The sequence below is a fragment of the Musa acuminata genome, chromosome BXJ2-2, assembly GCF_036884655.1.
Source record: "Musa acuminata AAA Group cultivar baxijiao chromosome BXJ2-2, Cavendish_Baxijiao_AAA, whole genome shotgun sequence".
Classification (NCBI taxonomy): Eukaryota; Viridiplantae; Streptophyta; class Magnoliopsida; order Zingiberales; family Musaceae; genus Musa; species Musa acuminata.
In genome coordinates, this window is record NC_088339.1 from 24,794,728 (window position 1) to 24,813,590 (window position 18,863).

Here is an 18,863-nt window from a genome sequence, read left to right on the forward strand (position 1 = left end):
AGCCCTTATCCTTCAATTAGTTAATACAGCAACCAAAATGGGTTCTATCTTTTTGCCAAGCATGCGGTCCTAATGGTTGGTAAAGCGGTTGTGTGTTTCTTCCCTATCATTATAGACTTCATAATTAAGAGAACAAATTCTTGGATTTAATTACTAAATAGTGGTTGTTGATGATGACTTTAATTAATCATGCAACTTGCAAGTCTCTATATATCACCATACCTCATCAAACAAATATAGTTTTTGGGGAGGCGAAAACATGCTGAATATAAATGTGAAATGTGTAACAAAAATATATATTTTTTTTTCTTGAATTATGCAAATGGTTTTAAACATCAAGAAGAATTTTTTGTCTTTTATTATTATGCAAATGTGACGAGCCGATCTGCTAGCCGCTGGCCGTTTCCTGTTTCCCCGTTTCTGATCGCGACGCACACCGACAGCCCCGTTTCGATATCTTCCCAAACGGTCCTCCCTCTTCGTCTTCGTTTCCTACTTCGTCGCCCTCCGTTCGGATGAGAATAACCCTAATACGATCGAGAATGGAAACCTAGCTTGGATCCCCCGATGCCCCTTCGATCCCCGGCCTCCATCTTGTCTGTGACCCTTGGCCGCCGTTCCTGGGTTATGGCCATGGAAAAATGGCTGTTCCGCCTCATCTCCGTCTCCTTCGTCTCCGTGCTGCTTTTCCTCTCCGCCATCTCCGGCTTCACGGCGTCCTATGCTTTCCACGCCCGCCGGCCCGCCCCCACCGACGTCCACCGCGGCCCGGCCCACCTGCCCGCCTTCGCTTACTACATCTCCGGCGGCCGAGGCGACTCCCGCCGCGTCCTCCGCCTGCTCCTCGCCGTTTACCACCCCAGGAACCGCTACCTCCTCCACCTCTCCGCCGATGCCTCCGAATCGGAGCGGGCCGACCTGGCGGCCAGGGTCTGGCTTTCGATCCCTGCCGTACGAGCGTTTGGGAATGTGGATGTGGTAGGGAAGGCCAGCGCAATGACACCGATGGGGTCGTCTGGGCTTGCGGCCACGCTACATGCTGCCTCAGCGCTACTCCGGCTCGACGACGGCTGGGATTGGTTCGTGACGCTGAGCGCCGAGGACTACCCGCTTGTCACGCAAGACGGTACGTGATCTTTATTCTCAAAATGAGGCCTTTGTTGTTGCATTGGTTTTATCAGATCTCCAGATTTGAATGTTTATGATGGAAAAGATGTCGTCTTCTATTCGAGTTTATAAAACCAGCTATGAGTTGTAAGTAGCGTATCGAGTTTATTTGCTCTTACATCGAAAAGTTCGGATCTATCTTTCCATCTTAAGTAGCCAAGGTTCATGCTTGCAAGATGCTATATTAGAAATTGGATCTCTCTGTGGTATCTAGTTTAGATTTTTCTTCAAAACACACACTCTATCTATCTATCTATATATCTATCTCCCCTTTATGATGTTTATACTGTGTCAAACAATTTTCTATTTGATATCCATTTTTTGGTTGTTATATGTTGGTGAACATTGAATTGCAACTGCTTTAGATCTATTAATTTAGTGGATACTTAAATTAGCACTAGTACTTACCAGCTTTTTAGCACTAGTACACCCTTCCTTTCTTCATCCCCATGCTCTATGTAGATTGATGTGGCATCTTTGGTATGAAATTCGAGCCCCAAACTGCCTGTAGAAGGCTTCTTTTTCTTTTATTTGATGTGGATTTTCACTGGATTGAGAATGCTTTTATGGGAGATCCTGATGCCACGGGTCAGTCCTCAGCCTTTTTGGTGATACAAAGCCAATTTTAGCTCTTGAAGGATTCACCTTTTCTGATCTTTTTTAAATAAATAAAAGGTTTTGTTACCCTCTTTTTGTATATACTGATGAAAGAGTATTGTTTATCTGTTAAATTCTTCTAAGCATTGAGTGTTTGAAAGTAACAAGATAGAAATATGCAAGGACATAGTTCTGCTATTCTGCTGAGCTACATGCTGGATATGCGTACATTTTTTCGTGTGCTGATTAAGTATCAAGCTGACACCCACCCTCTTGTGAATCCTACAACCTTGAGCTTCTTGAAGTATCTAATTCTTCTGATAGATAAGTACTCTTACATCAGTTTATGTTGCTAAAAGTATATTAGCAAGGATTTGGCAATACCAGGGAAGCAAATGGGCATGTTTGCTCTCCCATTTTTCTCCTTATCCATGTGTGGACTGCAGTAGATTTATATCTTATAAAATATGATGATAAATCTTTCTTTTTTGACATTTTAGTTTTTAGGTTTGCATGAACATGATAAATGTTCTTCTCTGAATAAAATATCTTGTAGAATGATTATCTGAAGGATGTCTTCAATTTTCTTTTGCATTTATGTTCAGGTACATAATATATTTGCTATCCAGAAGTTAAAGTGCTGATTATTTGTTCTCTTTTTGTTTCAGATTTGATTTATGTTTTCTCCAATGTGCCAAGGAACCTTAGCTTCGTGGACCACACCAGTGATCTTGGATGGAAAGAGTAATCACAAATGTTCTGCCGTTGTCTTATTCCTGAGAGTTAAATCCGCTGTCTTTCATTAACTTCCAGAACTGTCATTGCAGAAATCAGAGGGTTCAACCAATTATAGTTGATGCCGGGCTTTATTTGGCAAAGAGGAAGTCATTTTTCAAAGCTTCTCAGAATCGGGTCACCCCTGAATCTTTCAAGTTCTTCACAGGCAGTTTATCTTATCCTAAACTTCTAACATGCTTATTTCAAACTTTTGCACATCTGAGTCTGATGATGTGTTCTTTTGATTTACTGTTCAACAGGTTCTCCGTGGGTTATCCTGAGTAGGTCCTTCATAGAATACTGCATACTGGGGTGGGACAATCTAGCTCGCACTCTTCTCTTGTACTTCACAAATGTAATGTTGTCCGAAGAAGGTTATTTTCATTCGGTCCTATGCAACTCTCCTAATTTTCAGAATACAACAGTGAACAGTGACCTAAGGTATATGGTGTGGGATAGTCCTCCAATGCTGGAACCCCACATTCTTAACATGACAGATTTTGATCAGATGACAGAGAGTGGAATGCCTTTTGCTAGGCAGTTCCGTCAGGGTGATGCAGTGCTAGATAAAATTGATAGCAGGATACTGAAACGTCGCTACTACAAGGCCGTTCCTGGGGCTTGGTGCTCTGGCAAGAGGAGATGGTGGATGGATCCATGCTCTCAGTGGGGCAATGCCGACATTGTCAGACCTGGGCCTCAAGCAGAGAAGTTTGAACAATTGATGAAAAAGGTGGTAGAGGAATGGAAGTCAAAATCTAGCTCGTGCAGATAAGTCTGAAAATTTCATAACTATTCGAGTATCAAGATTAATTTTGTTGGGGCATGTTCAGCAGCAATTACTCCCCACACGAGGTGATTTCATTTTCTCATCTCAATCACTACTAGAGATTTCTGCATAGCTTATACCAAGATGGAGGTCATGTGGTTGGTGGTCTCTCTCTCTCTCTCTATCTCTCTCTCTCTCGGCTGGTACAACTTTAAAGGTTCTACATGGTAGTTAGCTGCAATGACACACTACTCTATTGGGGGGGTCCATGAAATCATTCTTGAAGAAAGTCCATGACTTGTGGGCTATTTGCTGATGTTGTTTGAGTCTTCCACCAAATGCCAGAGTGCCATATATCCACTGATGTTAGATAAACCAGAAGAACTTACTTCCATATGCATAGAAATGAGCAAGCAAATGTCTTTTGTGGACACATGTTGTCTCTATGGTAAGCATCTTCCAAGGAGATAAGAGTCTTGACATGTTATGCAGACTAGTGCAGATAATGTTAAGTGAGATGAGATCAGGCTTCTCCTAGAGTGTTATTTGTCTTTGATTCTTTCATGTTATGCTGTATTCATGTGGGTACATACAGGTTGCTGTATAAACCAAATGAGGTTGCTGATTTACCTCACATCAGTGTCACACAGCTTCTTTGCACCTTTGAAGATCTTTACTTTGGCCTTTCATATTATCATGATTTGTTTTCTTTATTGCCTAGTGTTCTATATGCTATTTATGGTGGTCTGATTTCTCTTAAGCACAATATTTTCTGCAGTATTTTTTTTTTTTTTTGAAAGGATAGATGATGAAAGTGAGATATGAACTTAAGCTAGTTGACAACAGTAATATAATCTCACTCAGGACACAAAATGAGTAATTTTAAAATGAATTTATAGTGCTAATATTAGGACCATTACATTAATTTGAATAAAAAGAGCAGACGATAAAAAGAGGAGGTGAAATTGTTTCTAAAAACAGGAAACTTGATCCGACCCAATATATTGTTTCTAAATCCAGGCCTCTATTGTAATTTGTAAGAGTAACAAGGGTTTATTTGATGACATGACAGCAGAAGAGCAGCAGACAAAGGCGGGAAAGGCCGCGAAGTCGAGTAAGGAATGAATGGATCGAAGCGGGAAGACGAGTTCTCTATTTTAACCCCATTCCCCTTTTTATATTACTGTCTTGGGTCGCCTCCTCCTCGTCGCCGTCACCACCCTCCCTCTCCTCTCTCTTCTGATCCCCCCTCCGTGCCACCGGCGATCCCAATCTTGCGAGGGGAAGGTGGGAAGGAGGAGGAGAAGAATAAGAAGAAGAAGAAGAAGAAGAAGAAGAAGAAGAAGAAGAAGAAGAAGCACCTGAGGATCCGACACATGGGCATCCAGAATCTCCTCAGATTCCTGAAGCCATTCATACGTCCCGTCCACATCAGGAAATACGCCGGGAAAAGGGTAGATTGTTTTGGACCCTTGTAGTTTTCTTGCGGTTTCTAATGAATGTTATTCCGATCTCCTTCATGCTTTGCTTTGTTCTTCTTTCCGGTAGGTGGGCATCGATGCCTATTCGTGGCTCCACAAGGGAGGTGAGCAGCTGGAACCACGCAAACAAAACGCGTCGCGTCGATTGGTAATCCTAGATGTTTGGTGGTTTATCGTGCACTCTTTTGGGCAGCTTATTCTTGCAGTATGGAGCTCTGCCTCGACATGCCGGGTGAAGCTGCGAGGCGTTATCTCAACTACTTTATGCATCATATCAATCTCCTCCGGCATTACAAGATCATGCCTGTCGTCGTCTTTGACGGTGGCAGCATCCCTTGTAAGTCCGCCACGGATCATGAGCGCCACAGGCAAGTGAAAGGAAGAAGCAGAAACTGATGCAATTTAGCTGTATTGTTCTTCCCAGGATGTTCATTATCATGCTGTAGGTGAATGGTTTGTTTTATTTGGTTAGGTTCAAACAAACTACAATAGATGTTACACGAATATGAACTACCAATAAGACAAAGCGGGATAGAAGCATAGTTATATACATATGTTTAGCATAACATGTTACTATTTTTGTTTGCCATTTTCTTTGTGTGGCTGTTCAAATTGTTTGTGTAAACTGTTTATTTGGGCAGTGTTATGCCTCTGAACAGATGTTTATTTTAATTTAGGCGAAGAGAAGCTAATTTTGAGTTGGCAAAAGAGAAGCTCAAGCAAGGAAACACTGCAGGTGCCATTGAACTTTTCCAGGTAATTTCTCCTTCATTGGTACACTTAAGTCACTGGATACATGTGTACAGTAACAAAATTGTATCGATTGGTATAGTTGTAAGCTAACTCTGAAAGAAAGAGTTATCCTTCTTTAGTTGTAGCAACATGCAAAGTGGTTTTCTTGGGTTTATCAATGTAGATAATACATAAAAATAACAGAAATGCTTTTTTTACTTTCAAAGACATTGAAATACTAGGGCGGAAAATGGTTGTCCAAGCTTTTATTTCTGGTATGACATGATTTCTAAATCCTTGGATTTAGATGTGTACGAGAAAAAAGAAAGAAAAAAAAAAACAGATCTCAAAAGGAGAACTATGAATGCTATATATCATGAGGCGTTTGGGGTGAGTTTTGCTGAGTCATGCTAAAGTGGCAATTTAATTCAGGAACTCACATAAAACATGACTAAACTGCGCTTAGCAGAGAAAAGAGAGGAGCAGCCTGGAGAGGCAAGTAATTTGAGATATAGATATGCTTGTTTGACTTTAAAATTTTGCTGAAGCATGTCTGTCAAATTTTGTGCATAAGAAACAGAAGATTCAATCACATTCTCACAAGCTTTGGTTCCTTGTCTTTACAATTTTTGAGGAAAGCCTATCTTCCTCAAAATTACATCTTCTGTACAAGAAATGTACTAGTGTTCTTTTCTATGAAATTTAGGTACAATCTAGACATGTCCACTTACAGTATACATCACATATTGTCTTATTATTGATGTTATGTTGGTTTTTTGCTGCTTAGTTACTGGGCAAGCCCACAAGATCAGAAATTTAGAATTCTCTAGATTTTGTCAGTCTTGAGAGCAGGAAGCTTTCGATATGGTTGGCTTATACACCACATTTATCTTTTTTCTTCTTTTTCTCATAAGTTGTGCACGATTGCTATGTTGTTTCAATCTTGTAAAGTGGTGTCTTTGATCAAGTAATTTATTTTGATCCTTTTTGTTGTCCTTTATTTCTTTCCCTTTTGGTCTTTTTTCTAACATTTATATTATCACCTCCAGAAAGCAGTACATGTCACACCTTTGATGGCTCATAAGCTGATTCAGGTAATTTCCCTATGATTATGACCTAGTTTTCTATTTTATAGCTTTAATTGTTATATGTTTTTTTTATGACAGATCTTAAGATCAGAAGATGTGGAATTCATAGTTGCTCCCTATGAGGCCGATGCTCAATTAGCATACTTATCTTCCCTCAAACCTGATCAAGGAGGCATTGCAGGTGTAATAACAGAAGACAGCGACCTCATTGCATACGGTTGCCAGGCTGTGAGAAAACTGAAACCATAGGTTCCTTAAATTGTCCTTTTGTTGATTTTCTCATGAATGCATGTTGTTGTAGATCATATTTAAGATGGACCGCTATGGTAATGGTGAGGAAATTCTTATGGACAAAGTCTTCAAGAGTGCTTCTGATGGACTTTCCTTCAAGGATTTTGATAAAGAATTGCTCACAGGTCACACTTGCATTTGCTCAACTTTCTTGAAGTAATAAGTATTAATTAGTTCACAAAATTGCATGACAATTGTTAAGTCTCAGTTTGTCTACTCAACAAATGAATCTAAATGATTATGGTTTGCATTTTAAACTTTCTTCTACCTCCATATTTTGTAACTCGTAACAATAACCATATGAGGAGGTAATTCTAGATAGTAAATGATCCATCTATTCTCTAACTGAAACTCGCTACAAGTAGGGATGGCAGAGCTTGAGTAGTGCATTGATTTTTTACTTGTATTCTTGTATTCTACATAGTGATAGCTCTAGTCTCACCTTGTCATCTTTTCACTATTTATAAGGCCTTGCATATAAGGTTTAACCCAAAGTATGCAATTTCGAATGGTACCACCCAGTATGGGTGGTACGTACCAGTCCGACGGCATACCGGTACGCAGACCGCCCGCTACCGGGCGAAACGTTTAAAAGCGCCTCATATCGGACGATACGGGATACTATCGGGCGGTAACGGTCGAAATCGATCGTTATCGCATTGTAACAGTGCTACAGTGCTCTAACGATCAAATTGACCATTGGAGCCCTTTCTCATAGTATTTAAATCATTCTTCTCCCCTTTTTCACTCCATTACATTCTCATACTTTCTTAAACTATCTCAAACTCTTTTTTTCTCATATTTATGCTCTCCTAAACTTTACAAAACAACGATTTGTGACGAATATAATTCATGACGATCAACACTACATTGATGCATCAATGGCATACGATGTATCAATACACTATGTCATGGGATCAATTTCATGATTGGGTCCAACAAACATATCATATTGATATGCAGATGTATAGAATCGAGGACTCCGATCCACCACCTGTGGAGGCTCGTCATTCGTTTTGATGGTAGAATCAGCAATAAGGTATATTTACATACGTGATTATTTAATTCACTTGAATTTTAGAGTTTATATTGTAACAAAATAGTCTAACAATTTAAATGATTTTTTTTGTAGATATTTCAATGTTAACATAAGAACAATCTGTGATGGATTGAAATACGAACCTTGCACAAGATATTTTTCAAAATCCGAAAAAGATATGTGATATTATTCTTACCTAATTTACATTGATTTTACTAAACTTATGCTATTACTATATTTATTTCTAACTTAAAAACTTTATCCTAACTTTTTTTTTTCAGGTATTTTCGAAGGGTTTTACACCTAAATTAGGTGTATCGCTCGGTACGCCCTAGCGTACCGCTCGGTACACGATACCGTACTGTACCGAGCCAATCTCGAAACATCGGTACGGTACAATATTGTATATCTTGGTTTAACCAACCAATCTTCTTGGGTTCTTGCTCATGGAACTCTCTCATAAACTAAATCACATGCTTTTAACTATTCTTTCCTCCATATATGATCTATGTTATTAAACTTTTCTCCCATCTTCTAAAAGCTTATCACATTTAAGATCTATTGTGATCTAGTTTTCAAAATATTTTCGCTCCATGTCTTGCTTGTAATTTAAATTGAATAAGATTCAAGCTAATTTTTTGCTTTTATTGAGTTCAATTTTAGTGTTCTATTTTTCCTACTTATCCATCATTTCTTTTAATCACATGCTAATTGTTGCACAATCTGTACATCAACTCGAAATAACTAGCATCATTTTGTTGTGGGTGAGGTTCTATTATTGCTCGTTGTTGGTTGTCAAGCTAATTTTGAATTTGTTCTTGCAGATTTGAGAAAGTTTTGCATAATTTATGACATCGCTCAATGTGTTATATTTTTTCAATATCTTGACAGGTATGTGTGTCCTGGCTGGATGCGACTTCCTTCCTTCCATTCCAGGAATTGGGATTAAGAGAGCTTATTCTTTTGTCTCCAAGTACAAGAACTTAGATCGTGTAAGCCCATTTGTTCCATTCTTATGCTTGTCCATTTAGAACTCCAATAAAAAAATTGTGGTAACAAACTTAGGAATTCCTACTTGTATTGATTGTATTGCACAATTATGCCCCTAGTATACAGATTTTGTACTGTTCTTAAGCAAAATGCTGTTTGGTTTGATGTATGTGTCTAATGTCCCAAGGAACATTTTAATCTTATATATTTCTTTATATATGTTTATTTATCATATTTTTTCATCTTAATTTCTTGTTGGCTACTGTTTTGTCTTCATTTAACTTTGTGTTTTTCCTTCCTCATGCTTTGCAGGTTCTGTCAGTTTTGAGACTTGACAAGCGATATAAAATGCCAGAAGATTACTGCGAGTCTTTTAGGAAAGCAGTTGCAGTCTTTCACCATGCTCGAGTGTAAGATATGCCATGTAAAACTTATGGCACAAACTGACTTCTATCATATCGACTTATCTATGCATTCTGTTATATGCAGATATGATATGGCTACACGAGCATTAAAACATTTGAAGCCTTTAGAAGAGAAGCATCTGGAGTTTCTAAATGGTGATCTGGATCTTCTTGGACCGTATCCTACATGACACCATAACACAATATAATCGCCACTATAAATAATCGTCGCAATAATGCTTGTTTCTCGCTTTGATATGTTATTTGCTTCAAATTTTCCCATGAATTTTCTTTGATTTTTGAAATCACCAAGTGAGCTCCCGCAATCAGTAGCTGCTGCTGTCGCCGAAGGCAAATTGAACCCCATTACCATGCAACATTTTGACTATCTCCCTAACGCTGAAATGTGCTCGGAGTCTGTCAGCGTCAGATCCTACTATCGTACATCTGGTGATGAATTGAGAATCTCATTCACAGAGGGGAGTTGCATTACAATGTGTTCATCTGAGCAAGACCATGAAGAACATATAGAAGATAAGCTTATTGGTAAGTTGACCAGCTCTTCTTTATAGGCTGCTAGTAATTTGGAGTCGAATGTATACATCTTTTGCCATCAAATTCTATCTACAGCTAAATTACTAGTCAAGTTAAAAGGCATTATAAGTGAGCAAACTAATCCAGAAGTATATGTGCTGGCACTTTGTTTTGTTTTATGTTCTACTAATTCTTCAGCTTGTTTGATGTGTCAACAGTTGCAAGAGAGACAGCTCTGGATCAGAAGTACATTAAAGAAGCTTTTGCGCTGGGTATGTTGGTTGCACCAGCAGAGTGTCATCAAGTAATGGAGCTTGAAGTAGATAAGGCATCAGTACCTGATAACAATCCATTCAAGAAGAGAAAACTAGAAAAGAGTAGTTCTCAAAAGGATGACCAGAGGGCGGCACTGGCTGTGGTGACACAAGATGAAAACTCTCTTGGTACGGTGTGTTCTTCGCCGCAGTCACAGGAAAGTGTGGAGTCCAAGCCGAATAAGTCAACGTCCATCGGAAAAGATAAGACTCGGAGAGGGAGGCCTAAAATGAAGAACGAGAATAAGAGCGCAGGGATTAAGAAAAACGGTATACTCAAATTCTTCCAACCTTTGTAGATCTAATTTTTCTTGCATTGCAGTGTTTTTATCTTTCGCTATGAGAGAATTTTCATGCTCTCAATTTTGGTTCAATTTTTTCGAGCATATTATTGTTGCAGATTATATTATCTAGTTTTATTTTTTGATCAATCAATGTATTGTGATATCTAGTTTAATCTCCTACTAAAATGGGAGAAAATTGAGTTGATTTATAAGGTAAGATGAGTTTGTTATCATTAATTTTGTCTTAGTTCAATTCACAGAGTAGCAATATGATATGATCGATTATGATTATGAGTGACAGACCAGAATTCATTTATAGTTTATTGCAGTTGACTTGGTCAAAGTAGTATCATGCAGCCTCATCTCTACTAGTAACTCCAATGCCGTCCTTATTCTTCATTGGCATACAAATGCAATCCACACAATGCAGCAACCATCGCCTGTCTTCAATACTTTCTTCTTCTCTCTCTCTCTCTCTCTCTTTCAAGGCAGCAATTTTAGTGGACACATCATAGCATTGTCTTCGTGATCCAGTATTTGCAGAAGGCAGTATCCAGTAAGGAGGAAACGATGAAGCGGCAAACCAAAGAGAGATGGGAGCGAATTCACATAGCTCTGGTTCGCGGCCACCAGCTTGAACGCCACCACCACCACCGTCATGTAACCCGGTTCCATCTTCACTATGTTCTTCCACGTCTTCTCTTGGTCCGCCACCGGCAGCTCCCTCCCCACAGCGTGCGCCCCCACGGTGCATCTCGACGCGTCCCCCTTTGCAGTAGTCATGCAGCTGCTGAAGGCCGCCAGGTCCACCAGCTCCACCACCTTGTTCGCCTGAAACGTCGCCAGGTGCGGGTGCAGCGGGTAGTCGTCGCCCGTCATGTTGATGACGTTCCACAGCTCCGTGCTGCCGGATCGCGGTGTCTCCAGGTCCTCAGAACCTCCTAACGATAATTACATATTCTGTAATTAATTATGATTATTATCTCAATCTTTTTTATATATTAAGATTCTTATAATTACATAAGTAAAATATTTAATATTAATTCTTTTAATTTTATCGATAAAAAAAATAGAATATATTGGAAGTGGAACTAATCAGGATGTTACGATCAAACATATAATATATTCTACGGTGAAAAAATTAATTCTAGTCATCGCAACAACACCTGCCTCGTGAACCCATGGATCCCTAGCTAGTAAAGTAATAATATTAATTCATTAAAGCCTCAGATCCCTAGCTAGTGAAGTATCAAATGTACAAAAATTAATTTATATTCAAAGTAGAAAATAGTATGATAAAATGACCATTAGGTTCGGGGCGAGAATTATAATATATTTTTCTTGATTGATCGTGTGCTTTATGATTGTATGATGCGATTGACCACCTCATAAGATTGAGTCGACCTCTTAATTGGTGTAACATTATTGGCTGTCACATCATCTGAATAAGGTTGATAACGTGAAGATAATATATTAATCATACGATTGTGAGATATCGATCACATAACCATAAATATAAAAGACTGATAAAAAAAACTGATAAAAACCTTAACTGACAAAAACATTAAATATAAAATACTAAGATCCTGTCCTGAGATCAAATCCCACCCTTAACCCTTATGAGTAACAAACGAAAATAATATGCCAAGACGGTGACTAAGGCTACCTTGAGCTGATGCAACCATGGATAATATCCACAAAACTAGGTTTTTGATAGAATAACATGTAAAACTCATGACCACTGATGGTGGCAAGGTTCTGAGATTGAATCATGACGCAAACATTTTTATTCATTGTATCCGGTAAAATGAGGTTGGAGCAAGACGATAGCCTTTTTGATAACCAGCAGATGTTCTGCTTTCAAATTCACTTGATTCATACACGATACCGATAAAAAAAAAAGCCCTCTTCCGGTTCTAACTAGCAGTATAAAAGTACCTAAAGATGTTAAGCTCGTACCTACGTATAAGCCTCCGGCAGATGGAAGTCCGATAGGTGCAGCTTGTCTCGGATCATTCTGCCAGTCTTAGGCATAACATGCCAGTGGAGAATAAGATCAACTTTTCTACCACGGAGATTGCTTCCCTGGATTATTGAATTGGTAAAAAAAAAAAATTAAGCTGAGATATTTAACAGTTCATCGAAGATTTACTATTGTACAACATATGCGACGAAAGACAAAAAATATTCACAAGTAATAAACAAATTCAAAACCGAGTAAACTAACCTGATCAATTAGAGGATACTTGGTGGTCACCTTTGTCTGGAACTTTGCCTGGTCCTTATCCAGGATTATGTGATCCCATAGCGAGATCTGAACATGGGAAAAAGATCATAAAAAATGATTTGTAACCAACAAACCAAGGTTTCCCAAGACTAAAAGCAAAGTTAACGATTACAAAATTAACTTATGCGGAACAAGTATGTTAATTTGCTGAACATATGCAGCTTCCATAAAGTAAAGAATAATCCATTAGTCCAAATATACCACATTAGTTTATTAATAAGGTGACAGTTTCTCAATAACAGGGGATGCACTGGGATAGACAATAAGTGAAACAAATATATTTCACATGTGTTCATGATATTCTTGTATAGAAATTAAGTGACCACATGATTCACAAATTACAACTTTGATTAGTAAACCATGAAAGTGAATTTTAGGCTTTTAGCAACCAATGCTAACCCACAGGTAATAAATGACACACCTGGTTAAGGGCATTCTTTGGAGTTTCGTACTCAGCAGCAAGGAAGACAAAAACCTGAAATTAAGGAGGTTAATAGAAAATGAAAAATAATATTATCCATTTATTTTGAGACAGAGACTCCATAGTATATATAAGCCTTTAAAGTGCAACACAACCTATTTACAACTCTGGAAGTGATAGCAAAAGAATCTCTCAAACAGACTTCAATAAGAGGATGAGAACACACAATTGACCGTACATGCAAGTCTTTGATAATATTTGGATAGTTGAAATTTGCTAGCAAAAATAAGATGATTTACTGCTCAAAACTTGGTCGATGTTCCCTAATTATAACAATCCAACAAAAGAACAGTATTGAAGTATAATTGACTCATATTGGATGGTAAAGATCAATAGATTTCTGCTTCACCCAGTAGCTTTTACCATGAGGTGTTGTGGCATCAACAATAGAACAACACATTGTAACTATATGAAATTCACCATAATCTATTGTTCTATTAGAAGACAGTCAAATTACTTAGCATCAGTCCACAAAGTACCTGCTTTGTATTCCATGTAAACAGTGGCTGCACGTCCAAAGAAACATTGAATGTCAAGCTAACCTGCCAGGTAACAACCTTTTTCAGACACTTTTGTAATGACTGAGAAGCTTCATATAAGACATAAAAGATGAAATACCTACTAAGACCCACATGAGACCAAACTAGTTTTCAGATTAACTCATCATTTCCAAGTGGTTCAAATACACCAAGGTGAATTGCACAGGGAATTCATGCAATCATCAAGCTTTTTCTCCAGGTATCAATCTTACACCAAGAACTGTTGCATGGGTAACGCAAGAACACGAAATGGCAGATTCAAGTGTCCAATCCCACAAGGAGACTATGAGGTATGGGAATACAGTACAAAACATTTTTATTTGAACTTACATATGGAGATCATGTTTTTATGTTATAAGCACGGGTAATATAGAAGTTTATATATAGAAGTCTATAAAAAACCACATAGGCCAATGTCTTTTAATGTCATCATGACTAGTTAAAATTAAAAAAAACTAATTAACGAGTTTAATAAAGTGCTCGACAAGCAAACCCAAATCTGAAAGGCCAATTTTATTTCAGTGCTACATAACTTCTACTCAACCACCCTGGCAACTCTCCTCTATTACTTCATCAGCAAAGAAAGCAAGAACTACAGGAGACAAAAAACACAGAAACCTCCTTATCAAAACCACTAAAACTTCCAATGTTAAGAGAGAGACATCTAATGCAAAATTGGGTGTATGAAGAATGTCGAAGAACTGATTGAATTTGAGTACGGAAAAGTAAAAGATGACTAATTTGAAGAGGTGGGTAAGAATGAGACTTTATTTTGCTTTAAGCAACTTCTGAAAGGAATACACTGCAATAGCTCCGAAAAAGTAGACGAAATGGACAAAAATCAAATTTATCAAAAATATAAGCAATGTGTACTTAATGCAAAACAAAAAATTCATTACTGAGAAATTTAACAGAAGTACATTAAGCTAATGCAGTAAAAGAAATGTTAAAGCAAAATGATAGAGACTTTCAGAAAGAAGAATTACTGGCATATTCCCATAAGATCCAAATCACTACTCATCTTGGATTTAGGGGATTAAAAAAAGGGTCCAAAGTGGAAACAGAAAGGTAACAAGATTGGTGCATATAAACATGCAACAAAATTTTTCCCAACAAGAGATGTAAATTCGTGAAAAATTACCTCATCAGCCCCATTCAGCTGCCTCCGAAACCGATTAACCTTAAGCACCTGCAAGGGACAAAAAAAATTCCCTTAAGATCACCAATAGGTCGCACAAGCAGTTAATCATCATTCAAAGACTTGACCACAACAAGGAAAATGGAACTAAGTGGCCCAACGCATTCGCCACTAGAAGATTTGGAAGGGCTAGATGTACATAGACCGACCTCTGGTTGTATAGAAACTGTTTACAAAAACCTGAGAGAAAGAGCCATCTGACAAAATTTAATTCACATATTAAAGTTTACAATTGACACTCCAAAAATCTTGCATCCAAATGTCCATGTCCAAATTAGAGAACATTAATAAGTAATAATGTCGTAAAGCATAATACTATGTTCCTCCAAATAATGTAAGGACAGTTGGTTACATTGTACAAAGTACAAATTTTCAACATGTTGAGCACAAATTTTTATTCAAATTTAGTGAATGCTGCTCGAGTTGAGCAACCTAACATGCATATGTGCTTACATGTGGAATTGTGAGCAAAAAGCATGAAGCCAACTTGGTATTTGAAAACCTTATGACTATTTTGCTTCTTTTCCATCATCATATTGGTTGGTTTTTGTTTCAGTGACTGTGGAAACGGAAAAACAATGAAAATAATTTTAAGCACTTCTTAATTTCAATTTAATTTCCATATATCTCTTCAGCACGCATAGGTGATTGCTGGCAGATTGCAACTCAGTTCAACTCTGATGCGAAACCGTGAACACCTTTTTATGTCCTAAAAGATCCCTAACATAGCACAACTCGTGGTTCCAAGGAGAAGCAATCCCCACAACGGCATAAAACCTAAAAACGACGGATCTACGAGTAGCAACCCTAGTCGTTCTTTTCTTAAGCAAGCCTTGGCGATTGCTGGCCGATTGCAACTCGGTTCAATTTCTACCCGTCAACATTCCACGGCGAAGGGGATACCAAACAATTAACACTTTTCCCTTCTCAAGACAAGACCCCATTTTTTTCTCAAGACAAGCAGAACTCGCGACGAAAGTAGTCACTATTACTTCTTTCCGAAGAAAACAACAATCCCGACACAGAATCCAGCCTAAAAACGACGGATCTATGAGTCGCAAACCTCGGTATGGATGGCATCACGGACTTGTAACCCTCGTCTCGAAAGAAAAGGGGAAATAACAGATATAATGATGATGACGACGATCGAGGACCGAGACATGGTAGCATTCGTCGATCGGACACATCATATCGAGAGATCGACATGAGATGACATAACAGACGGTACCTGGGCACTGGCTTGGACGTGGGAGGAGGAGGCGGACAGGGGGGAATTGAAGGCGTCGAGAAAGGAGGCGGCGCCGCAGAGGACGGCGAGGAGGAGGAGAGAGAAGGTGAGGAGGGTGTTCAGGCGGTACGCGAACGAATGCATCCTCTGTGTCTCCCTCCAACTCCACTCTCCGGCGATGTGATGGCGCCCGCAGATCCGCCAGTAGAATAATCTTTGATACCCCTAAATCTTTTTGGATTTGGAGTTCGCGTCCACTGTTTAATGCATACGTTACCACGCGTGATGTGAATGCAATATGCTTCGAGATTTGTGCAGATGCGCGAGGGCGTACAGACGGTTGGATTGGCATCCTTTATTGCTTAATCCTGTCCAAAATAATAATAATAAAAGAACGGTCCTGATTTCATCGTAAGAAATCCGAATATTGAAGTGCACGCTCTCCTAGCTCTGAACCCAAATTGACTTGGTGGCCAAGTCCGTCAAACGGAAGCATATCTACTGTTCAATGCATACGTTGCAAGGCGTGATATGCTTGCATCATGCTTTGAGATGTACGCAGTTCCTTGAAGGCCAACGGACGGTTGGATCGTAATCCTTTATCGCGTAATCTTTGCCAAAATAACAGGAAAAGGGAAGGACGGTCCTGATCCCATCACGAGGTACCCAAAAATTAAAGTATCAAATTGACTTGGCGGTCGAGTTGGTCAAATAAAAATATATCCGCTCTCGTAATGCCATGTGGCTGACGTCACGCATGTCGCGTCATCACACGTTGGTATTTACGACGTCCGAAGCCGACCACAGTTTAATTGCTATTAGTTCTTCTCGTTTCAGCAAAGAGAAGGCGGAGAGAAACAGAGATTAGAGGCGATGGCGTCGAAGAAGCGATCGGACTTCGACGGCGGCGAGGAGGAGAGGAGGACCCGGCGGCGGTTCAAGAAGAAGGAGGAGGAGGAGGAGGAGGTGACGGACGACCAGGTCGACGAATTTTTCGCCATCCTGCAGCGGATGCGGGAGGCGACTAGGTTCTTTGCTGCCGGGGGCAGCGGCGATGAGGCGAAGGGGCAGGGAGTACGGAGGTGGCGGCTGGCTTTCGAGTGCGAGGACTTCAAGGCAGCGGCCGCCGTCGAGGATATTGAGCGGCGGAGGAGGAGGAAGAGGAAGAGGGGTGCGGATGCAGCGGCGGAGAGCGGGGGAGAAAGAGAGAGGTCGAAGGAGGTGGCAGCGGCGGAAGTGAGCATCTCCGGGACCTTCGATCTGAACGCAGAGCCCGCGAGAGAACAATGAACGAGTGGGAGCCCCGCGGCGGTGACGCTACATTTACATTATCTCTATGTCATCGCTCTCTCTCCCTCTCTCTCTCTCTCCCTCTCTCTCACAGCTCTTCAGGATCAAATTAATTAAGGTTGGAATTATGTAAACCTTTCTGCAAAAAGCCAAAGGATGGGAAATAAATTGGATCCATTGTATCTGAGTTATGATTTGAACCTCATTTTATCTTTTTTTTTTTCTATATATGTGAATTAAGGCTGGATTTGGTGACTACTTTACACTAGAAACCAAAAAAAGATGAGTTGAGAATTATTTGAATCCAGTGGCCATGGTATTATTGTGTTTTCATGGAGCCCATGGCCTTGGGGGGTTGGAAGTCATTGTCCTGAGCCTCGAGAAGGACCTGCAACTAAAAAGTCTTCGAGGATGTATCTCATCTATACTCGTGTGTTGTGACAGTCTGTGGGCACAGTTCATCGACTTAAAGAGTCGATTGGTACAACAATAAAGACCAGTTTGATGATTGAGTCGACGACTATAGTTCATCTTCCTTTATACTGTTTCAGCTAGCATTGAAATTTCAGGTTCTCGCAGATTCTCTCTCAAACCCATATATGCTTCACGTGTTTTAGACAAGAACGCCAGCCGTAGCAGAGAACAGATCAACAACAGACAACGTCAAGAAGATCCACGGGAAAGCAAACAATCATTTTTATGTAGCCGAGACTTCAATCTTCCTCACCAAACAGTGATCGGATCCAAGAAAACAAAGATCCAAAACCGAGCTGAAGAACAAGCAAACTCCACCAGTGCAGCTCACAATCTAGATAGAAGCCCGGAGGAGGCTTGTACACTCGACGCAAGCTATACGTTGCTGCAAACTACATGAATGGGAAAGGTTACTGGATCTGCACGAGAAAGGATTCATAACCCAGTTGAGGAGGGTAGGACAGGGTCTTAAGCTTCTTCACGACCTCGATCGGCCACACATTCTTCCGCCGTTGCTGGGGAGCCGGGAGAAGACCATGTTAGATCGGCAGGGAGCGGGAGACGGCGGCGGCGGCCGAGGAGACCATGAGGACTGCTCAGCGCTCAATGGGATGGATCGGATTAGGACAAGTGTCATGCAAATTTTAAAGCCTTGTATAATTAAGGGGTGTTACATATTTAATCTTTAATTATTAATAGTAGAAATAAAATAGATCCGCCAAGGCACCGAATCACACTAGACATAAATGTTGGCTGCATAAAAAATAATAATAATAATAGCAAGAATTATACTGTTTTATTTGGTTATTATATTTTAATCTCGAATCCTGAGAGAATGGGGAGAATTGGAGGAAAAGAAAGACAAAAACCACGTGATTAATCAGCCCACGCAAACAGAG

The 18,863-nt window shown here is 39.7% G+C and overlaps 3 protein-coding genes across 4 annotated transcripts; 2 read left to right on the plus strand and 1 right to left on the minus strand.

Moving 5' to 3' along the window:
- The first annotated feature begins 375 nt into the window (after nucleotides 1-375).
- LOC135605530 (beta-glucuronosyltransferase GlcAT14A-like) lies at nucleotides 376-3,999 on the plus strand. The gene is made up of 4 exons (XM_065095725.1): nucleotides 376-1,126; nucleotides 2,433-2,508; nucleotides 2,592-2,707; nucleotides 2,802-3,999. The coding sequence occupies exons 1-4, from the start codon at nucleotides 568-570 to the stop codon at nucleotides 3,314-3,316; spliced, it is 1,266 nt and encodes a 421-aa protein (XP_064951797.1). The 5' UTR covers nucleotides 376-567; the 3' UTR covers nucleotides 3,317-3,999.
- Nucleotides 3,618-11,478, plus strand: LOC135585616 (exonuclease 1-like). Of its 2 annotated transcripts, XM_065095724.1 has the most exons (14): nucleotides 3,618-3,758; nucleotides 4,383-4,764; nucleotides 4,859-4,895; nucleotides 4,985-5,159; nucleotides 5,469-5,547; nucleotides 6,573-6,617; nucleotides 6,690-6,839; nucleotides 6,913-7,027; nucleotides 8,833-8,933; nucleotides 9,244-9,341; nucleotides 9,421-9,513; nucleotides 9,649-9,881; nucleotides 10,088-10,453; nucleotides 11,002-11,478. In XM_065095724.1, exons 2-14 carry the CDS (start codon nucleotides 4,432-4,434, stop codon nucleotides 11,025-11,027), a joined length of 1,851 nt encoding a protein of 616 aa, XP_064951796.1. In that variant the 5' UTR covers nucleotides 3,618-3,758; nucleotides 4,383-4,431; the 3' UTR covers nucleotides 11,028-11,478. The 2 variants fall into 2 exon arrangements, with proteins under 2 accessions (XP_064951796.1, XP_064951795.1); XM_065095723.1 differs by lacking the exon at nucleotides 11,002-11,478 and having other exon boundaries at nucleotides 10,088-10,700.
- Nucleotides 11,479-12,231: 753 nt separating this feature from the next.
- Nucleotides 12,232-16,437, minus strand: LOC135605531 (signal peptidase complex subunit 3A-like). Its single transcript, XM_065095726.1, has 6 exons — nucleotides 16,201-16,437; nucleotides 14,916-14,963; nucleotides 13,715-13,777; nucleotides 13,176-13,229; nucleotides 12,695-12,781; nucleotides 12,232-12,552 (listed from the first exon to the last, which is right to left on the minus strand). The coding sequence occupies exons 1-6, from the start codon at nucleotides 16,342-16,344 to the stop codon at nucleotides 12,427-12,429; spliced, it is 522 nt and encodes a 173-aa protein (XP_064951798.1). The 5' UTR covers nucleotides 16,345-16,437; the 3' UTR covers nucleotides 12,232-12,426.
- Nucleotides 16,438-18,863: the final 2,426 nt, after the last annotated feature.

What these genes read in the sequence shown, in the direction of transcription:
- LOC135605530 (XM_065095725.1), top strand. Translation starts at nt 568, where the DNA reads ATGCCCCTTCGATCCCCGGCCTCCATCTTGTCTGTGACCCTTGGCCGC. An exon ending in CCCGCTTGTCACGCAAGACG is followed by an intron (nt 1,127 to 2,432) that starts GTACGTGATCTT and finishes TTTTTGTTTCAG; the next exon opens with ATTTGATTTATGTTTTCTCC. An exon ending in AGTGATCTTGGATGGAAAGA is followed by an intron (nt 2,509 to 2,591) that starts GTAATCACAAAT and finishes CTGTCATTGCAG; the next exon opens with AAATCAGAGGGTTCAACCAA.
- LOC135605531 (XM_065095726.1), bottom strand. Translation starts at nt 16,344, where the DNA reads ATGCATTCGTTCGCGTACCGCCTGAACACCCTCCTCACCTTCTCTCTC. An exon ending in ACGTCCAAGCCAGTGCCCAG is followed by an intron (nt 14,964 to 16,200) that starts GTACCGTCTGTT and finishes TGTCCCTTGCAG; the next exon opens with GTGCTTAAGGTTAATCGGTT. An exon ending in AGCTGAATGGGGCTGATGAG is followed by an intron (nt 13,778 to 14,915) that starts GTAATTTTTCAC and finishes GTTACCTGGCAG; the next exon opens with GTTAGCTTGACATTCAATGT.
- LOC135585616 (XM_065095723.1), top strand. Translation starts at nt 4,432, where the DNA reads ATGAATGGATCGAAGCGGGAAGACGAGTTCTCTATTTTAACCCCATTC. An exon ending in TGGCTCATAAGCTGATTCAG is followed by an intron (nt 6,618 to 6,689) that starts GTAATTTCCCTA and finishes TTTTTATGACAG; the next exon opens with ATCTTAAGATCAGAAGATGT. An exon ending in GATCTGGATCTTCTTGGACC is followed by an intron (nt 9,514 to 9,648) that starts GTATCCTACATG and finishes GAAATCACCAAG; the next exon opens with TGAGCTCCCGCAATCAGTAG.